Raw genomic sequence first — 16,626 nt, 5'->3', positions numbered from 1 at the left:
TCATACTCTCTACTTATCCTCTCACTGGGAGGCATATTCTGGGGCGTGAGATTTCTCGCTGGTTTCTGCACTGTCATATCTCCACTTTGGCTCACAGTAGGAAATGAATACTTGCTAAATGAATGAACCTATTATGAGTATTGGAGTATGCTGTTCTTTAAGCTCTGGACCACTGCAACGTGGAGACCTCCCTGTTCATTTCCCCACCCCAAACTCCCTTAGATGATCAGGGTTTAGCCCCCCTTAGAATATCAAAACAATGGGAGGATCATTGAACTTGAAACCATTGCATCTCAAGAAGCCTTGGGATCTACCACTAGGTTTACAGGAAACACAGAGCCAAGGGGAGTAAGTTGATGCCGCAAGGAAGTCTTAACCAGATTCAGTATGTGGCATATTCCACAGGACAAATGACTTAGTTTTTTCAACAAATGTATATCATGGAAAAGGAAAAAAAAAAAAAAGTAAAGCAGTAGGAAACTGTTATAGATTAGAAGAGAGTTGAGAGTGGTGTATCATCCAAACAAAATGTGCCCACCTTGATGGGATCCTCACTCAAGGAATTTAGTGTAAAAGACATTTTTGGGAGAATTGGCAAAAATTTGAAAGTGAAATGGCTATTGGATGATAATGACATCGTGGTCATGTATGTACATACACAGAACCTAACATGTAGGGCGTGGGGTGGGTGATATTATACAGAATTCGGCTCCACAGAAAATGGTTTTGAGGGCCTGTGTTCTCAGTTCTCCCGAGGAGGGTAATAGCTAATGCTATTCTAGATGCCAAAGTGTGCTGTGCTAAGTTGCTTCAGTCATGTCCAGCTCTTTGAGGCCCTATGGACTATAACCTGCCAGGCTTCTCTGTCCAAGGGATTCTCCAGGCAAAAATACTGGAGTGGGTTGCCATTTCTTTCTCCAGAGATGCCAAGGAGGTAAGTTAATTCATTACATAAATGGATGTCTTAGGCTATTAAGACTTAGTTTTCTCAAGGCACCCCAGTTAAGAAGAGCTGGTATGGGGAACTGACTCGAAGCCTGGCATTTGCTTTAAATTACTGGAGTGTGAGATGGATAAAACAAGGTTTGCAAAATACTGATAATCTTTGGATCTGGGTTATGAAAACATGGAGGTTCTTTATGGTGTTTTCTGTCCATTTTTGTATGTGTAAATGCTTCCGTAATAGTCACTACAAACTTAGTTTTTCAAGATGAGGAGGAGGTGAAACAGTTCTTCTTTCTCAGGAGGAAAGAGGCCTATTTTTTTTTTTTTCCTCTCTGTGTCTCTGTGCGGCGTGAATTGGGGTGTGAAGGAAGAGAGGTGGGTCTTTTGCTTGGGAGGAGCATTGTGTCTGTTCAGCCCTCCTTGCAGGCCCTTTTGTTCCTTCCTCCTAGGCTCACCCCGGACTGATGGAGGGGAGCAGACTTGTCTTAGCTGGTAAGAGTGGGGAGATGGCTTTTGGGGCTGGGGCTTCTACCGCTGGTACTGGGAGGTGGGCATCATATAGAAGGAGAGCTGATAGGCTGTGACGCGCTTACTTTCCACCAGGCACCTATTGAATTGGAAGGCAAAAATTTCTACAAATATGTGTCCACTAAAGACACAAGACTGAAGACAAATCACAAGCAAATGGCCTGTGATTTTTTTTTTTTCCCCCTTTGTCCACTCTCTTAGTCCTGAGTTCAGCGCTCCCCTCACCTGTTCTGAGAGGCTGGCACCATGGAGTAGCTGCCCTCTCTGTGGTGGGGATTCAGCACCCCTCACAGATAAAGTTCTGTTCTCCATGTTTAGGAAACCTCAGGGAAATGTACTCAGCCATTTCACAGTCTTCTCCATTAGTGCCTGCCTGGCTGGGAAAAGATCTAATCTCTGTTTAGAGACCATTTTGTTTGTTTGTTTGTTTGTTTGCAGTGTGGGTCTGGAGCTGGCAGGAATGAAGGCCCGTTTATCTTTAGGGCTCTGATCTGGCAAGATGCCCCCCTCCCCACCAGGCAAACACTTGTCAGTGCAGCCACTCAGTTACTTGGCGAGTCTCTCATGGTTTCCTTTCACTCCCTCCTGAGTCAACAGCTACAGGTTGGTTTCCATTGCTTATCACGTTTCTGATTTTTTCTGCCCTTTTGAGTAAAACTGGGGACTTGTCAGAAGTGTTTTGACACGACTAAGGTTCTGACCTCTGCTGGCTCCCATACAGTGGAGCTCAGTGGTCGGGACCTGAAACACTGTGTCTGACAGCAGCCTGGACCAGCTCTGCTGGGGACCCTGGGAGGTGAGCCAGCTGTACACACCTCGAGCACTATTGATGCTGCTGGGATTAAATGGCCTTCACTCAATTACAGGAACTTTACGTTTTGTATTGATGAAGTATTTAGCACATATGAAGTCTATCAGTATGTCCACACAGTCCTGTGGAGGCAAATTTTAAAGTATACTTATCCATACTTCACAGATGAAGACGCAAGGCTTATAGATGATGGCAAAACTGGTCAACATCCTGTAACATCTGACAGAAAAGCCAGGATTTGAATCTGGGCTTTTGAGATGCCAGAGCCTGAGCTCTTTCTCCGAAGTTGGGGCTTCTCAAACTAGGCTTACAGATGATGGCAAAACTGGTCTAACATCCTGTAACATCTGACAGAAAAGCCAGGATTTGAATCTGGGCTTTTGAGATGCCAGAGCCTGAGCTCTTTCTCCGAAGTTGGGGCTTCTCAAACTAGTGGTGGTGAAGGACAGGACTTCTGCCCTAACCTCTCCCACATCCATAGTTTTTAAAATACAATGAAAAGGAGTTGCTAGAATAATGAAATGAAAAAGACATTTAAAATAACAAGCCATATTTTAAAAGTTACTATTAGACTCAACAGGCATAAAATTACTCTTTCAAATTACTGTAAAAGTTGATTACACTGAATTTCTATGCTTTTCCCATCCTGGATCTTGATAAAGCTTTCTCAGACTAGCACTTTTGTTGGCATCAGGATCACCTGGGTTGCTTGCTAAATGCAGTTTTCCTAGTCGCATCTCTACTTGGATCAGAATGACTGAGGGTAGAATTCAGAAATCTACACTTTAACAACTAATTTCAATGAAGTGCTCTAAATCTGATCATCCTTGTTCTCTGCAGTGCTGCCTCCTCTCTACAGATTATAGAGGGTACGGTAACAAGTGAAGTGAACATAATGTCTATTTCAGTCTCCCAAGCTGAGCCCTACTCTTCTTTTTAGTTTGTTTTTAAGTATTAGAGACTTCCTTTCTGCAGAAGCTCACCAACAGAGCCTGTTTCTGAACTCATTTTAGTGCATGTCAGTGTCAACAAAAAAGTGTAGTCACAACCTGAAAGCAGAGAGTTATTTCATTTAGTGGGAATGTTGAAGACTCTGAGCCTGGGAGACAGCATCTCAGTAGCTTTGAGGAAACTGCTCCAAGAAGGCAGGGGGAACGTCAGGCTATATAAGTTTGGAACAAAGGGAGCAGGCAGTCTGAACATCAAAGATGAGGAATCAAGTTAAGGAATTTAGCTTTCTGCCTACAGGGAGATGCAAGCCTCTGGGCTCACTGACTTCATTCCTTGCCAATCCTGTCTCCTTGCTCATCTTGCTTCTTGCACTCCCCCAGCTCCTCAGCAGTCACTATGAGGGGTGGCAGCATCCGCTGGATGGAGGTTTGGGGAGCCCCCATTCACATTTGGAGACCAGAAATCGCTGATGGTTGTGACATTTCTTGTTGATTAATATGACAGGAAATATTTTCATTTCACATCAGCAAAGGTGTTTTGGGTGCAAACTAGATGGGGAACAGGTCACAAGGTGCCCACATCCAGGAGAGAGGGAGTATCACTAGAACAAAGTCCAGAAGCTGGGCACTTCGGTGTGTAGAGGTCGGGGAGAGGAGCGGGAACCAGTGTCAGAGACAACTGAGGAGGAGTGAACAGTAAGGGGAGAAAAAAAATGTGGGTTTTGGAAGCCAGAAAGGGGATGTGACCAACTGTGTAAAATACGGCTGATGGGCTGAATAAGACAAAGACAGCCTTGAGCATCTGATTGGTAGCATGGAGTCATGGAGGTGTTTGGGATGTGGCAAGAGCAGTCTTACAGAGATGAGGGAGGCTTCATGGAGGGGCTTCAGGTGAGAAGGGGAAGAGGGAAATTGGAAACAATGACTCCAGAGAGTTCTTTCAAGCAGTTTTACTGTAAAGGGAAGAAAAAGGTCTAGAGCTTTCATTGGAGGGACAGCGAAAAGGAGATTATTTAGACCTCACGTAGTGGCTAAATAGGCAACTTCTGTAATGTCCTGTATCTTTTTTTCAGTTAATTCCTCCAGTAAAACAGAAACACTATTGACCATAACTTTTTTTGTTTCAAGCTCTTTGAAACTCTCCTTAATCTCAAATGATGTTGTCTAAGAAGAGTCTGCAGATCACCCTCACTACTTACATAGCTTAATTTGAATATATTTGAACAAAACATCATTGCATTTTTTTTCACATTTGCTTTATTTTTGGCTGAATTACTTTAAAGTAAATTTCATTTCTACTTCAAATACATAGTTTTTTTTCTAACATAATCACATATATAATCATGATAGTCCTATTATTATATCTAGCAAAATTAACAGGGATGTCTTAATATGATACCTAATCTGTATTCAGATAACCCAGTTTGTCGCCACGGTTGCTCTGTTCAAACCATAGATCTACAGGCTACCTGTGATTGTTGTCTTTTCTTAAGCTATTTGGGTTTTTTTTGTGTGTGTGTGTGTGCCCATTGACTTGATGAAACTAGTTCAGTTGTTCTATAGAGTGTCACACTTTCTGGATATATCTGATAAATTAAGGTGTCTTTTAACTTGTTCTTCTTTCTCTTGTATTTCCTAAAAAACTAAAATTGCATATACAGATTAAACATCTTAGATAAGAATTTTTCGTAGGTGGTGCTGTGTGCTTCACATTGTCTCACTTCAAAAAGCACAAACTATTGAGGTGTCCCATTGTTAGTGATGCTAAGACTGATCTGGGTCAGGCGGTAGTTGCTTCAATTAGGAGAGTTTTTTTTTTAAAGATAGGAGAAATAATAGCATGCCTTTATGCTGATGATCTTTGACAGAAGGCTATCTATTGAAGCAGAAGTAAAAAAGAGGGATTTTCAAGAATGTCCTTAAGTAGACAAGAGTGTGTAGAATCTATGGAAAAAATTGAATATTGCAAGTGTTGAATGCAGCCAATTTATTCATAGTAATGAGATCATTTGGGCATAAGTGCAGGTAAGGTGAATAGCTGTTGTACAAAGGCATGTGTGTGAAAGTTCTGTTCTGTTAGCTTCCTTTTTTTGTTCTGTGAATAAGTAGCAAGTTCATCAGGTGAGGGTAAGATGAATTTCTAGGGGGAGGAAGTCATACAGTCCTCTAGGAGCGTGGCAGATGAATTGATTGGAAACGTAGCATATCATTGTTATGAAGCATTAAGGAACTACTTGCAGTTAGTAGTCATGAACTTGAAGTGAAATTGATGAGCATCGTGTGAGTTTCTTTAACCATGTTCAGCTGCATACGTGCAGGTTGCAGGAGTACAGAGAGTTGAATTTAACCAAACTTGGGGTTTATCCAGCCATGCACGATGAGAGAGGTCAGTTGAATGACTGACCAGGGAATCTGAGGTGGATAGAAAGGAAAGGGAGGGCAAGGAGGAAGTGAGAGGCAGTGAGAAGGTGGTAGGATCAAATACAGAAGACTGTCAGAGTTGGGTACCGGTTGGACTAAGCTGCAGAGATGAGAGTGGTGATGAGAGAGGTACCTGAAATCGAGGCTATGAAGGGAGTATATTTTTTGGAAATGACAGGATCAAAGATATACACTTGGAATGCGTTGCTGAGGTCACAGTCTTTGGAACTGAGGAGATCAAAAAACTGAGAGACCAGTTGTTGTTGTTCAGTCATGCACTTGTGTCCAGCTCTTTACAACCCGATGGACTGCAGCACGGCAGGCTTCCCTCTCCTTCGCTATTTCCCAGAGTTTGCTCAAACCCATGTCCATTGAGTTTATGAGACCATCCAACCATCTCATCTTTTGTTGTCCCCTTCTTCTGCCCTCAATCTTCTCAGCATCAGGGTCTTTTTCAATGAGTTGGCTCTTCGTATCAGGTGGCCAAAGTATTGGAGCTTCAGCTTCAGCACCAGTCCTTCCAATGAATATTCAGGGTTGATTTCCTTTAGGATTGACTGGTTTAATCTCCTTGCTGTCCAAGGGACTCTCAAGAGTCTTCTCCAGCACTGCAGTTCAAAAGCATCAATTCTTTGGGGCTCAGCCCTCTTTATGGTCCAACTCTCACATCTGTACATGACTCCTGGAAAGACCCATAGCTTTGTATGGACCTTTGTTGGCAAAGTAATGTCTCTGCTGTTTAATACACTGCATAGGTTTTCATTGCTTTTTTTCCAAGGAGCAAGTATCTTTTAATTTCATGACTGTAGTTACTCTCCACGGTGATTTTGAAGCCCAAGAAAATAAAGAGACCAGAGGACTAGAATAATTATGTAAATGGATATTACTGCTATGAACAGTTACGATAGAAATAGTGTTGGAAAGAACTATAGTAAGCCAGGAGCTAGCATATTCAAGGAATGAGGGAGAGTGTCCTGGGTGGAGGAGAAGGTGGGCAGCAAGGTGGGCAGTAGGCAGCATGGCCTTCACAAGCTTGTCATGAGGATGAAATGAGTGGGTGCATGTGGTGACGTTCCCAGCACTGAGCATAGGCTCAGCAAGCATTACTGGTTTTCATTTTGAGTCTGTATGAATCTAGAGATCAAAGCTTAAAACACTGAGTTTATTTTTGCAAGTAGGTTGATTGCTCTTCATTTTAAGACTTTTCTAACAGGCAGAGCTGCTCACACAGCCACATTTGACCTGGGGAAGTGGTGAATTTCCTGTCACTCAGTACATTCAGCAGGCAGAATGAACATCTGCTGGTAATAGCGCTGTAAAGGGGACTCCAGCAATTGAAGGTGATGGGTAGGGAGATGGTGGGGTGATTCTAAAAACTGAAGGGCATGGGGAGAGGGGAGGAGAGGTGTCAGAGCTAGATTCTTTCTTTCATTCAAACATGACTGAGTACTTCTCAGTTACGGTGCAGAGCCTGGCTAGGTGTGGGGGGCCAGAGATAGATCTTACAGGCTGGGACAGACCTGCAAACATGTGGTCTGGTGCCAGCACAGGCACGGCAGAGCTGTGATGATCTTCATGGTGTCAAGAAAGGCTTCAAAGTCCAGGGGCACTTGAGCTAGTAGAGGAGGTTTGGCGGCCGGGGGGTGGGGGGCGGTGGGGTTGTGGTCCTATGTGAACAGGGTAGGAAAGGACATTTCAAGCAGAAGGAACTCTCTGGGCAGGACTGCAAACACATGGAAGAGCATGAGGCATTTGGAGTGCTAAAACTGAGTTACTCTGGGCAAATCACTCTTCTTTCTTGTCTCAGGCTCCCCGTTTGTAAAATGGGGATAGCAGTGGTATCCTCTCAACCATGGGATGGTGAGGAGGGCGGGATGGTGAGGAGGGCGGGATGGTGAGGAGGGCGGGATGGTGAGGAGGGCGGGATGGTGAGGAGGGCGGGATGGTGAGGAGTAGATGAAGTGATGTGGATAATTTTTGTCACAGTTCCTATTGCAGTCCCTTTGGGTGTTTTATCTAACTTGATTATTTAAATAATCCCATGAGATGGGCTCTGTTATTATTATTACCATTTTACAGATTAAAAAAACTGATTCCTAGGGGGTTGAACAGCTTGTCCAAGGTCATGTAAACTGGTGAGAGGCAGTTTGAACTCTTTCCCAGCTCAGTCTAATTCCAGAGTCCTTACTCTTAGCTCTTAAGCTATAGTCAGTGCTTTACATGTAGCTAGTAATACACAGTTGGTAACTATTATTGTCATGAGTGCTAAAGTGTCCCTTCCAGACAGTTGAAGATGCTATTACTGCTTCTGTAGCTGGTTGAAGGTCACCACTGCTAGTATCTCATGACCAGCAGTGACTATTTTTGAAAGGCCTTCACCACCTACAGTACATATAGATCAAAGGTTATACCACTTGATTCAATTGGTTGATTTTTAGAAATCAAGAATCAAGAGTGATTTTTAATCTCCTTAGAGGGCAAGTTGTTCCAAGTAAATGTGATATGAGGGAGGAAGAACTGGGTTTGCTACACTCCTCTGATGTCTGTGCAGTGAACCCAAACACAGGTCTTATGCCCGAGCATTGAGAGGGTGGCAGTGAAGTGACAAATGCAGGTGAGAGTGGCATCCTAAGTGCCGTGACTGCCCAGAGTATTTTCTGTGAGGCCGCTGAGCAGGAACCCTGTGCATCAGTGGTGCCTGAGATAAGCATAGACCTCTAAAGGATGAGCAACACTTCCCTCCCTCCCTCATTCATTCATTCAACAAATAATCCTTGTTTGTTGTCTCTCTGTGATCCCATGGACCACAGCCTGCCAGGTTCCTCTATTCATGGTGTCAGGGGAGTTTGAAATTTCCTCGGTTTTGTCTTGTCGCAACAAAAATTTGAAGCAACAAGTGGCCCAATGTTACAGCCCCTTATAATTTCTCGGACGGACCAGTGTTGCAGCTCAGTTTTATTTCTAAAGCAAAGGAAAATACATCCTCAAGGCGTGAGGGCGGGTCGACCTAAAAGACACAAAGAGAAGCCCCCAGCCCAATTTTCACTCCTCTTTTTGTACGTTTTTTCTCCTCCCCCTGGGCCTGCCCTACGTAAATTGGGCTAGCCAGGAATGCTGTTTGTTTTACCTGAGGTCCTCACTTGGTTCTGGACCTTCCTTTGTTTTATTTTTGTGGGCTTTTCCTTTGTCTTTTAACCGCTGCCATTCTGGACTCCTTTTTCCTATTCTAACTACCTAACAATGGGATTTCCCAGGCAAGAATATTGGAGTGGGTTGCCATTTCCTTCTCCAGGGGATCTTCCGGACCCAGGGATCGAAACCATGTCTCATTGAGTATCTCCCATATGCCAGACATGCATCGGGGCACCGAGGGTAGTAGTGAAGAACCAGCACTTACAGGGTTCACATTTTTAGTAGGAGGAGAGAAATGGTAATCCAATAGTAATATGAATGCTTGCATAATCACAAACCCCCCTCTCTCATCTCAGAGGAAACTTGTATGACATGAAAAGAAAGCTGGCTATCAGAGGCAATTTTTGGACTGTACCAGGAGGCTGCTAGGGAGCCAGTGCTTCTCTAAGTGGATAAGGGGAGCCCTGACTGTTTTTTGACAAAGAGCAGAATGGCCCCTCTCACTTCTGTCCTGTCCATCACGCCCAGGATCTGCCTGCCTGCCTCCTGGTCATGAAAAGCTCAGACACTCCCAGCCTAGATATTTGGATATGTAGAACTTTTAGTCACAGTGATGTATGTACAGGTAACATTTTGTTTCACTTTCTTTGTTTTAATATTTTAAGCATTTTACTTCATGTTGCTACTTAAAATTCATATACCATTATATATATATATTCTATCTGATTGTAAGTACCATGGTTTAATTATTTTGCTATTGTTGTAAGCTTAATTATTAATTTTAGATTTTTTCACCATTATAAATCTCTTTGAAACTAAAAGCTGTTTTTTCTTTTTGCACATGCAAATTGCTTCATAAAACTCATTCTTTGTCTCATGAATCTTCTTCCAGTTCTCACCAAAGCTGTGTAAGGTAGGGAATTATCTTATATGTAAGGAAATAGAAATATACAACGTTTTCCCCTTGGAATTATTTATTCAATCTTATTTCCTGGAAGTACAATAACTTGATTCATAGTCATAAGCTCTTAATTCTTTGGTGTGACTACTTTCTAAAAAAGTTAAATTAATTTCTACTGCTCTCTTGAAATATACCAATTTCATTATAATCTGCCTGTCAATGAGTATTATCATTTTGAAAACTACTGGTTAAAGTTAATTTTATAAACTAGTATCTATGTTCCAGTTACCTCTTTTGGGTTTCTCTTAAGAGTAATCATAATTTCATATGTTTATTAATGGTATTTTCTGTTTTGTGATTTGTTTGCTCTTGTTGATTGCCTGTTCATTTCTAAAGGCTTTTACTGTGAAACTTTCACACACCTTGAGTCTTATTTTTCCTTTTTGTTACAATATTTTTACTGTATAGAAGTTGGAATTTTCATGCAACTATTAAGTTTTCCTTTGTTATTTTTCTACATTCCATCAGAAGAAAGAAAACTGACAAGTATAGAGTTCTATTTTTAGCTTCTAAAACATATTTTTATAGTTTTTTATAACTCTAAGAGTAATGCATGTATGCTTTAGAAATTTTTTGATATACAAAAATTTATAAAAAAAAAGAAAATGCTCATTACTCCTTATTCTACCTTCCAGGTATGTGTGTGTGTGTGTGTGTGTGTGTGTGTGTGTGTGTGTGTGTATTGGTATAGTCTTTCCTCTTTCTCACATTTGAATTTAAAATTTTTTTTCTGAATTTCAGTTAACATTATACTGATAGAACTTTCCTATATCATTAAATATTCTTTGATAATAAATAACTTTTAAAAGGTCTGTTTAGAGTTCATTTTGGATGAACTGAATCCTGTCTTCTCAAAATTGCTATTTATATATGCCCAAACCAGAGACTAAACAATTCTTTCTTCCCAGGTTGGTGTATGGTGCTTGCTTCATCTTTCTGTCATGTTCTTATTAGTATTGGACTATTTCTAGGATTTCTGGATGTTTATTAACCCAGAACACTGCACCTGTAATTGACTTTTGTCTCTTTTTTTTTCTGAGCCCTTGGGGCTTCCTGGATTGAGCCATACCAGGGCCCACATTGGAGTTTGGCAGAGGTCCCTGTCTATCTTTTTAATCTTTAACCTTGCTCCTCTTGGAAACTGGTGCTTCACTCTGTTTTACTGTCCTCTTTGTAGATGGTTTTTGATCATCCTGAGAACAATGAGCCTTGGCCTCCAGACCCAGTAAAATAGACATCCATGGAGAGCAGTGCTCGTTCCTGAGGACCTGGAGGGCTTGCAGCCCAGGAGGATTAGCTAGAAGCAGGTAAGGAGCACCTGGAGGAGTGGGATGTGCAGCAGCATAGGGGTCCATACTCTGTTTAGGAGAGGCCCAGTGGAGTGCACTGGCAAGAAGACATAGGGGCTCAACGTCTGGCTACAGCTTTGCTGTTTTCTTCGTGTTTTTTATTTTTATTTTTTCAGTCCTTAGTGTTGATAGGTGATTTGCCTATTTCTGTAAACTATAAATATAAGATTTAAAGTTATTCTATAATTCAATCTACCTTTTTAAAGCACCTACTCTGGCCAAGCCCTGCATGTGATACTCGGCATGTAGTGATATAGTGATATAGATGGGGATCCCTCCTTTGGGATTTTCTTTCTGTTGGTTCAGTGTTGGCTTATTCTCTGTAGGTGATAATGTGAGTTGTTACTTATTCCTCTAGAAGCCAGGTGGGGGTTGTTAGCATTCGTTGATAAGTCCAATCAATTCAAGAATCCTTTATTGAATACCCACTGTGTTCCAGGTGTGAGGGGGCACTGGAATTTCAGAAATGAGCCAGGAGGAATCTCCCTCTAGCAGGGGGTCAGCATGAAAAGCAAACATTACCGGGACTTCTCTGGTGGTCCAGTGGCTAAGACTTCATGCTCCCAATGCAGGGGGCAGGGGTTTGATTCCTGGTCTGGGAACTAAGATCCCACATGTTGTAGGGCATAGCCTAAAAAAGAAAATCAAAAGCAAGCATTACCAAACACTAGAGACAAATAGCAGGGAGCAAGAACAGTAGGGAAGGGGAGGTGGCCTCCACAGGAGCCCAGAAATGGAAAGGCTGTTTGGTTGCCAGGCAAATGGACAAGGGGAGAGATTCCAGCAGTGCAAAGTTGTAGAGAGGTAAGAAGGCAATCAGAGAAATGATTGAGAAATTAAAAACTTGGACTATTTTCCCAAAGACCTTGGGGAAAAATATTTATATTCCTTTGCTTCAGTCTGGGCTGTTTAGATGAAGCTTCTTCAGTCTGTGTCTCTCTGTAGCAGCTTGAGAGACGAGACTGACTCTCTGTGTCCCTCTGACCAGAGGATCTAGCCAGTGGTGGACTTGGAGCCTCAACAGAGGATGGTGTTCAGAGAACTGGGAGCCTTGACGTGAGGTTTCAGATGAGAGCCCGTGGCACTCATGACAGAGCACTGCCCTTAAAGGCTGAGGTGCTCTTGAAGTTATAAGACTGTGTGGTTGAAGGATTGGAGAACTCTTCTTTCCTGGGCAACTCAACCTTTGAGGGCAGGGTTTGGTAGGAAGCTGAACACAAGCCCTTCTGAGCCTCAGCCCAGTGAGATAGTGAGCCAGGTTCCACATCCCTACCTCCTGTCTTATTTCACTTATACACACAAAAGTTAAGTCCAAACTCCATCATTACCAAATCACTCACGCAACTTTGAAACTTACTTATGTTTACAAAATCATAGTTTCTTTACTTATAAATGAAACTAATAAAATTTGCTCTGCTTATCTCACAGGGTTGTACTGGGTCTGATAAATCCAATTGCTGGGTCACCTAATTGGTAAAGTAGTGCACAGTAGCAGTGTCAGCACAGATAGTGAGGCTGTTTATTTTGTGATTGTCCAGCAGTTATCTCATTAGAGACCCTGAATTCTGAGTCTTAAGTCAACACTGACTTTTCATTGTACTTTTTCACAATGCCTGTCCATTAGTGCAAAAACCATGGACTTTTAGTCAGACAAGTCTGGGTTGGGATTCTGGATTATAAGTATGCTCACCAAACTCAGGAGAAGAATAGAGGAGATAAGTACTGTCAAGGGTGTGGAGAAAAGGAACCCTCATACACTGTTGGTAGGGGTGTGAATTTGTGTATCCACTGTGGAAACCAGTGTGGAGTTAGCTTAAAAAATTAAATATAGGACTACTGTATAATCAAGGCAGTTCCACTCCTGGGTATTTATCCTGGAAACAAAAAGCTAATTCAAAAGATTTATGCATGCCAATGTTCATTGCAGAATTACCTTCAATTTATTATCGCCAAGATATGGAAGCATCCTAAGGGTCCATCAACAGATGACTGAATAAAGAGTATGTGATATATACATGTATATACACAAACACAATGGGATATTACTCAGCCATTAAAAAGAATAAAGCCATACCATAAAACCTTGCATTTTGTGATATGGATGGACCCAAAGAATATTACGCTAAGTGAAATAAGAGAGAGAGAGAGAGAGAGAGAGACACCCACAAATACTGTATGTTTTCACTTACATGTGGAATCTACAAAAACAAAAAACAGAAACAGACTTAAAGATACAGAGAACAAACTAATGGTTGCCAGAGGGAAGGGTGATAGGGGGAAGTGTGAAAGAGGTAAAGGGGGTTTGAGGTATAAACTACCAGTTATACCTCAGTGTGCTGGTGTGGTCTTGGCTGGCTGGCTAGAGTATCAGTTATAAATAAGTCACAGGGATGTAATGTACCGCATAGAGACTTTCGTCAAAAATGTTATAATCTATAAAAATATCAAATCACTGTTTTACACCTGGAACTAGCGTTATAAGTGAACTGTACTTCAGTGATACGTGATGAAGGACCTGAAGTTCAGGTTGATGAGTCATGGCCAGTTGTTTGCTGCCCCACATTGCCTCCATGTGGCTCTTGTGCCGGTGGGGGCTGGGGGCTGCTCTAACCTTCTGTGCCTTTATATTTACCTAGTTCAAAGTCCATGAATGCCATTCTCCTTTGGTGTTCTCAGGACCAGTGAATGAGACAGGGCAGAGATTATTACTCCACAGAAACAGGTGCAGAGAGGTTAAGAGACTTGCCTAAGGCCACCAAGAGTGGGGACAAGAAGCCAGGTTCTGTGATACCCATTTCAGTACTCCTACCACCTTATGTCCGATATCCTTAGGAGCAGGCTTCCTGGGAGTGGACTATAGATCTGTTTTGTTTTTTTTTTCTTAATTTTTAAAAATTATGGTATGGTTGATTACAATGTTGTGATAATTACTACTGTATAGATTCTTAATCAGTTAGCAAAATCCTGGGGGTAGTTGCTTTGACTCATTATGGTAAATAAACCTAGTTACTTAGGGAATGAGTTAATGTTTTCCAGAAGATTACAGACATTATTTAAATTCAAAGTTCTTCCATTTTCCGTTCAGTTTGACAATAAATTCTGGGAAAGCAAAGTAGGTCTTTACTTAGATATAAAGGGGCCTATGCAGGCTCTGTTTAATTTGTGAAGTCCATTTTCTAGAACTTTTGGCATCCTGGACATGATGCAGTGAAAGGGTCACGGGTTAGGAAAGCGAGTGCGCTTGGATTTGGATCTCAGTGCTACTGTTCACGCAGTTCTGTGATCCTAGGCATTTCTCTTATTTTCTCAGCGCCTCAGGTGGTTAATCTATAGCAATGGAGATTATGGCACCATCATGGTTGGTGATGGTCAGGGCTTTTCTGCACAGCTCTGGAGATGCCCTTCATGTTAGGTTATTATTAACATGGTGCTCACTGATATTGTATATCATGATGTCCCCTGGTTTATGATGAAATTAAATGAAATAACCTCCTATGTGCTTAATGCATTTTTGTTTTCATTTCCTTAACTGGTCACATATCTGCTATCTTATTAGGAGATCCCATCTTCTGCTGTGAGGAGAGTCAGTTTCCTGCCACATGCAGAACTCCATAAACCTGAGTGTTCTATTGTGAAGCTAGCCCTTGGCTTTCTTCTCGCATAGGAATCTAGCACCAGAGCCCTTAGAGAGATGCACTGTGCACCTACCACACTGTTTATGATGAGAGGTCTCTTCCTGGCAATTTTAAAAGGAGGCCAGGCCTTTTTATGAAGTTTGGCTTCCTGTGACATAGACACGTCAGCCTGCTCTGCTGTTCTCTTTTAGTTTTTCAAGCATGTATGCCTTCCTTGAACAAAGAGTGTGAGGCCCTAGGAACTGAATGTGTAAGTTGTGGTTCCCGACCTCAGGAAGCTCAGAGAGCAATCAGGAAGCCAGACTGAGACAACAGGAAACTAAGATTCAGGGAGTACAAGGGTGTGGCGGGCAAGTCCATAGAGTGCTCATGGCTCAGAGAGGAAGGTGAGAGTGTCTGAGGATGACTTTCTACATTTCAAGCCCAAACTGAGGATGATTTTTTTTTTTTTTTTTTTTTTTTTTGAGACTTGCTGAAAATGGGAGATAGGCATGGGCTGGAATTCAGTTCTCGTCGCTTTAAAGCCATTGCTCAGCTCGTCATTACTTTTGGCTGTTCTTTACATCTCTTTCTGCCTTGTCTCACTTTTTTTTAGGCATATTTTCCTGCTCAGAACAGCATGGTTTCCTTGAACACGCCTTTCATTATGACTCGCACCAGCTTGAAGAAAAAATTCTTCAGCTGCTGTGTGCTCATCTTTCTCCTGTTTGCCATCATCTGTGTGTGGAAGGAAAAGAAGAAAGGGAATTACTATGAGTTCCTTAAACTGCAGAACAAGGAATACCAGATGTTGCAGGGCCTGGAGAAACTGGCCATGAGCTCTAGTTCCCAACCTGGGTCCTCCAGCAGCACCCACAACCCCCAGAAGAACATCCAGGCACTCGGTGGTCCCAAGGCCAAGTTGGGGGCTACCTTCCAGGTTTGGGACAAGGACAGCTCCTCCAAAAACCTTGCCCCCAGGCTACAAACTATCCGGAAGAATTATCTGAACATGAACAAGTACAAAGTGACGTACAAGGGGCCGGGGCCTGGGGTCAAGTTCAGTGCAGAGGCCCTGCTTTGCCACCTGCGGGACCACGTCAACATTTCAATGATAGAGGCCACAGATTTTCCCTTCAACACCTCTGACTGGGAGGGCTACCTGCCTCAGGAGGACATTAGGACCAAGGCCGGGCCGTGGGGCAGGTGTGCTGTGGTCTCTTCAGCAGGATCTCTGAAGTCCTCCCGGCTGGGTCGAGAAATAGGTGGGTTCTGCCATGTGGAGACTGTTATCTGAGTGGCCAGTGCTCATTTGGACCATCTGGGCACGTGGACAGGAGTGGGGACTAGCAGTCCCAGTATGGCTCGTGGACTGGTGGAGCAGCCCAGTGGGTGTTTCTCAGATGTGCTTCACGGGTCAGAGGTGGCAAGCGGGCAGTGGAGAGAATGGGGATCCAGTCTTCCAGCAGCTTTATTAATTTGAATAGCTCTATTTTGATCCATCTTAAATACTGGTGTCCTACAGAAAATTTTATTTGAAAAGAAAGTTCCTTTGCTACCAAGAAGCAAAACACTGCATAAACATTTAAAAATATTTAAAGCATAGATCTCTACTTTATCTTCAGGTGCTGAAATTCTATTATTTACTGATTAATTAGCAACTAATTATCTCTTTTGGCCTCAATGACCTAACTAATTTTTAGTTTTTCCTCTTTGAAAGGAATTAATTGGGGATTCTGGACCAACTTCAGGAGGTTCACAAATCCCTAAAATCATATGAAAACTGTGTGCTGTTTATGTGTGTTTACCGTGTGTATTTGTATAATTCAGCTTGCGTTGTTCCAAAGATAGAGTCCATAGCTTTCCATTGTATCTCAAAGGGGTCTGTGACCCCCAAAATGGTTAAAAATCACTG

The 16,626-nt window shown here is 42.4% G+C and overlaps 1 protein-coding gene across 5 annotated transcripts in view; it reads left to right on the top strand.

Annotated features, from left to right (window-relative positions):
• Nucleotides 1-16,626, top strand: part of ST6GAL1 (ST6 beta-galactoside alpha-2,6-sialyltransferase 1) — a 139,608-nt gene that overhangs the window by 91,739 nt on the left and 31,243 nt on the right. For 3 of the 5 annotated variants that reach the window (XM_018051786.1, XM_018052854.1, XM_013962773.2), the window contains 2 exons: nt 10,926-11,055; nt 15,328-15,976. In XM_018051786.1, coding sequence (XP_017907275.1) covers nt 15,352-15,976 — 625 coding nt within the window. In that variant the 5' untranslated portion in view covers nt 10,926-11,055; nt 15,328-15,351. 5 annotated transcript variants of the gene reach the window in all.

This window comes from Capra hircus, chromosome 1 (assembly GCF_001704415.2).
Source record: "Capra hircus breed San Clemente chromosome 1, ASM170441v1, whole genome shotgun sequence".
NCBI lineage: Eukaryota > Metazoa > Chordata > Mammalia > Artiodactyla > Bovidae > Capra > Capra hircus.
This window is presented reverse-complemented; position numbering and strand designations above follow the sequence as displayed.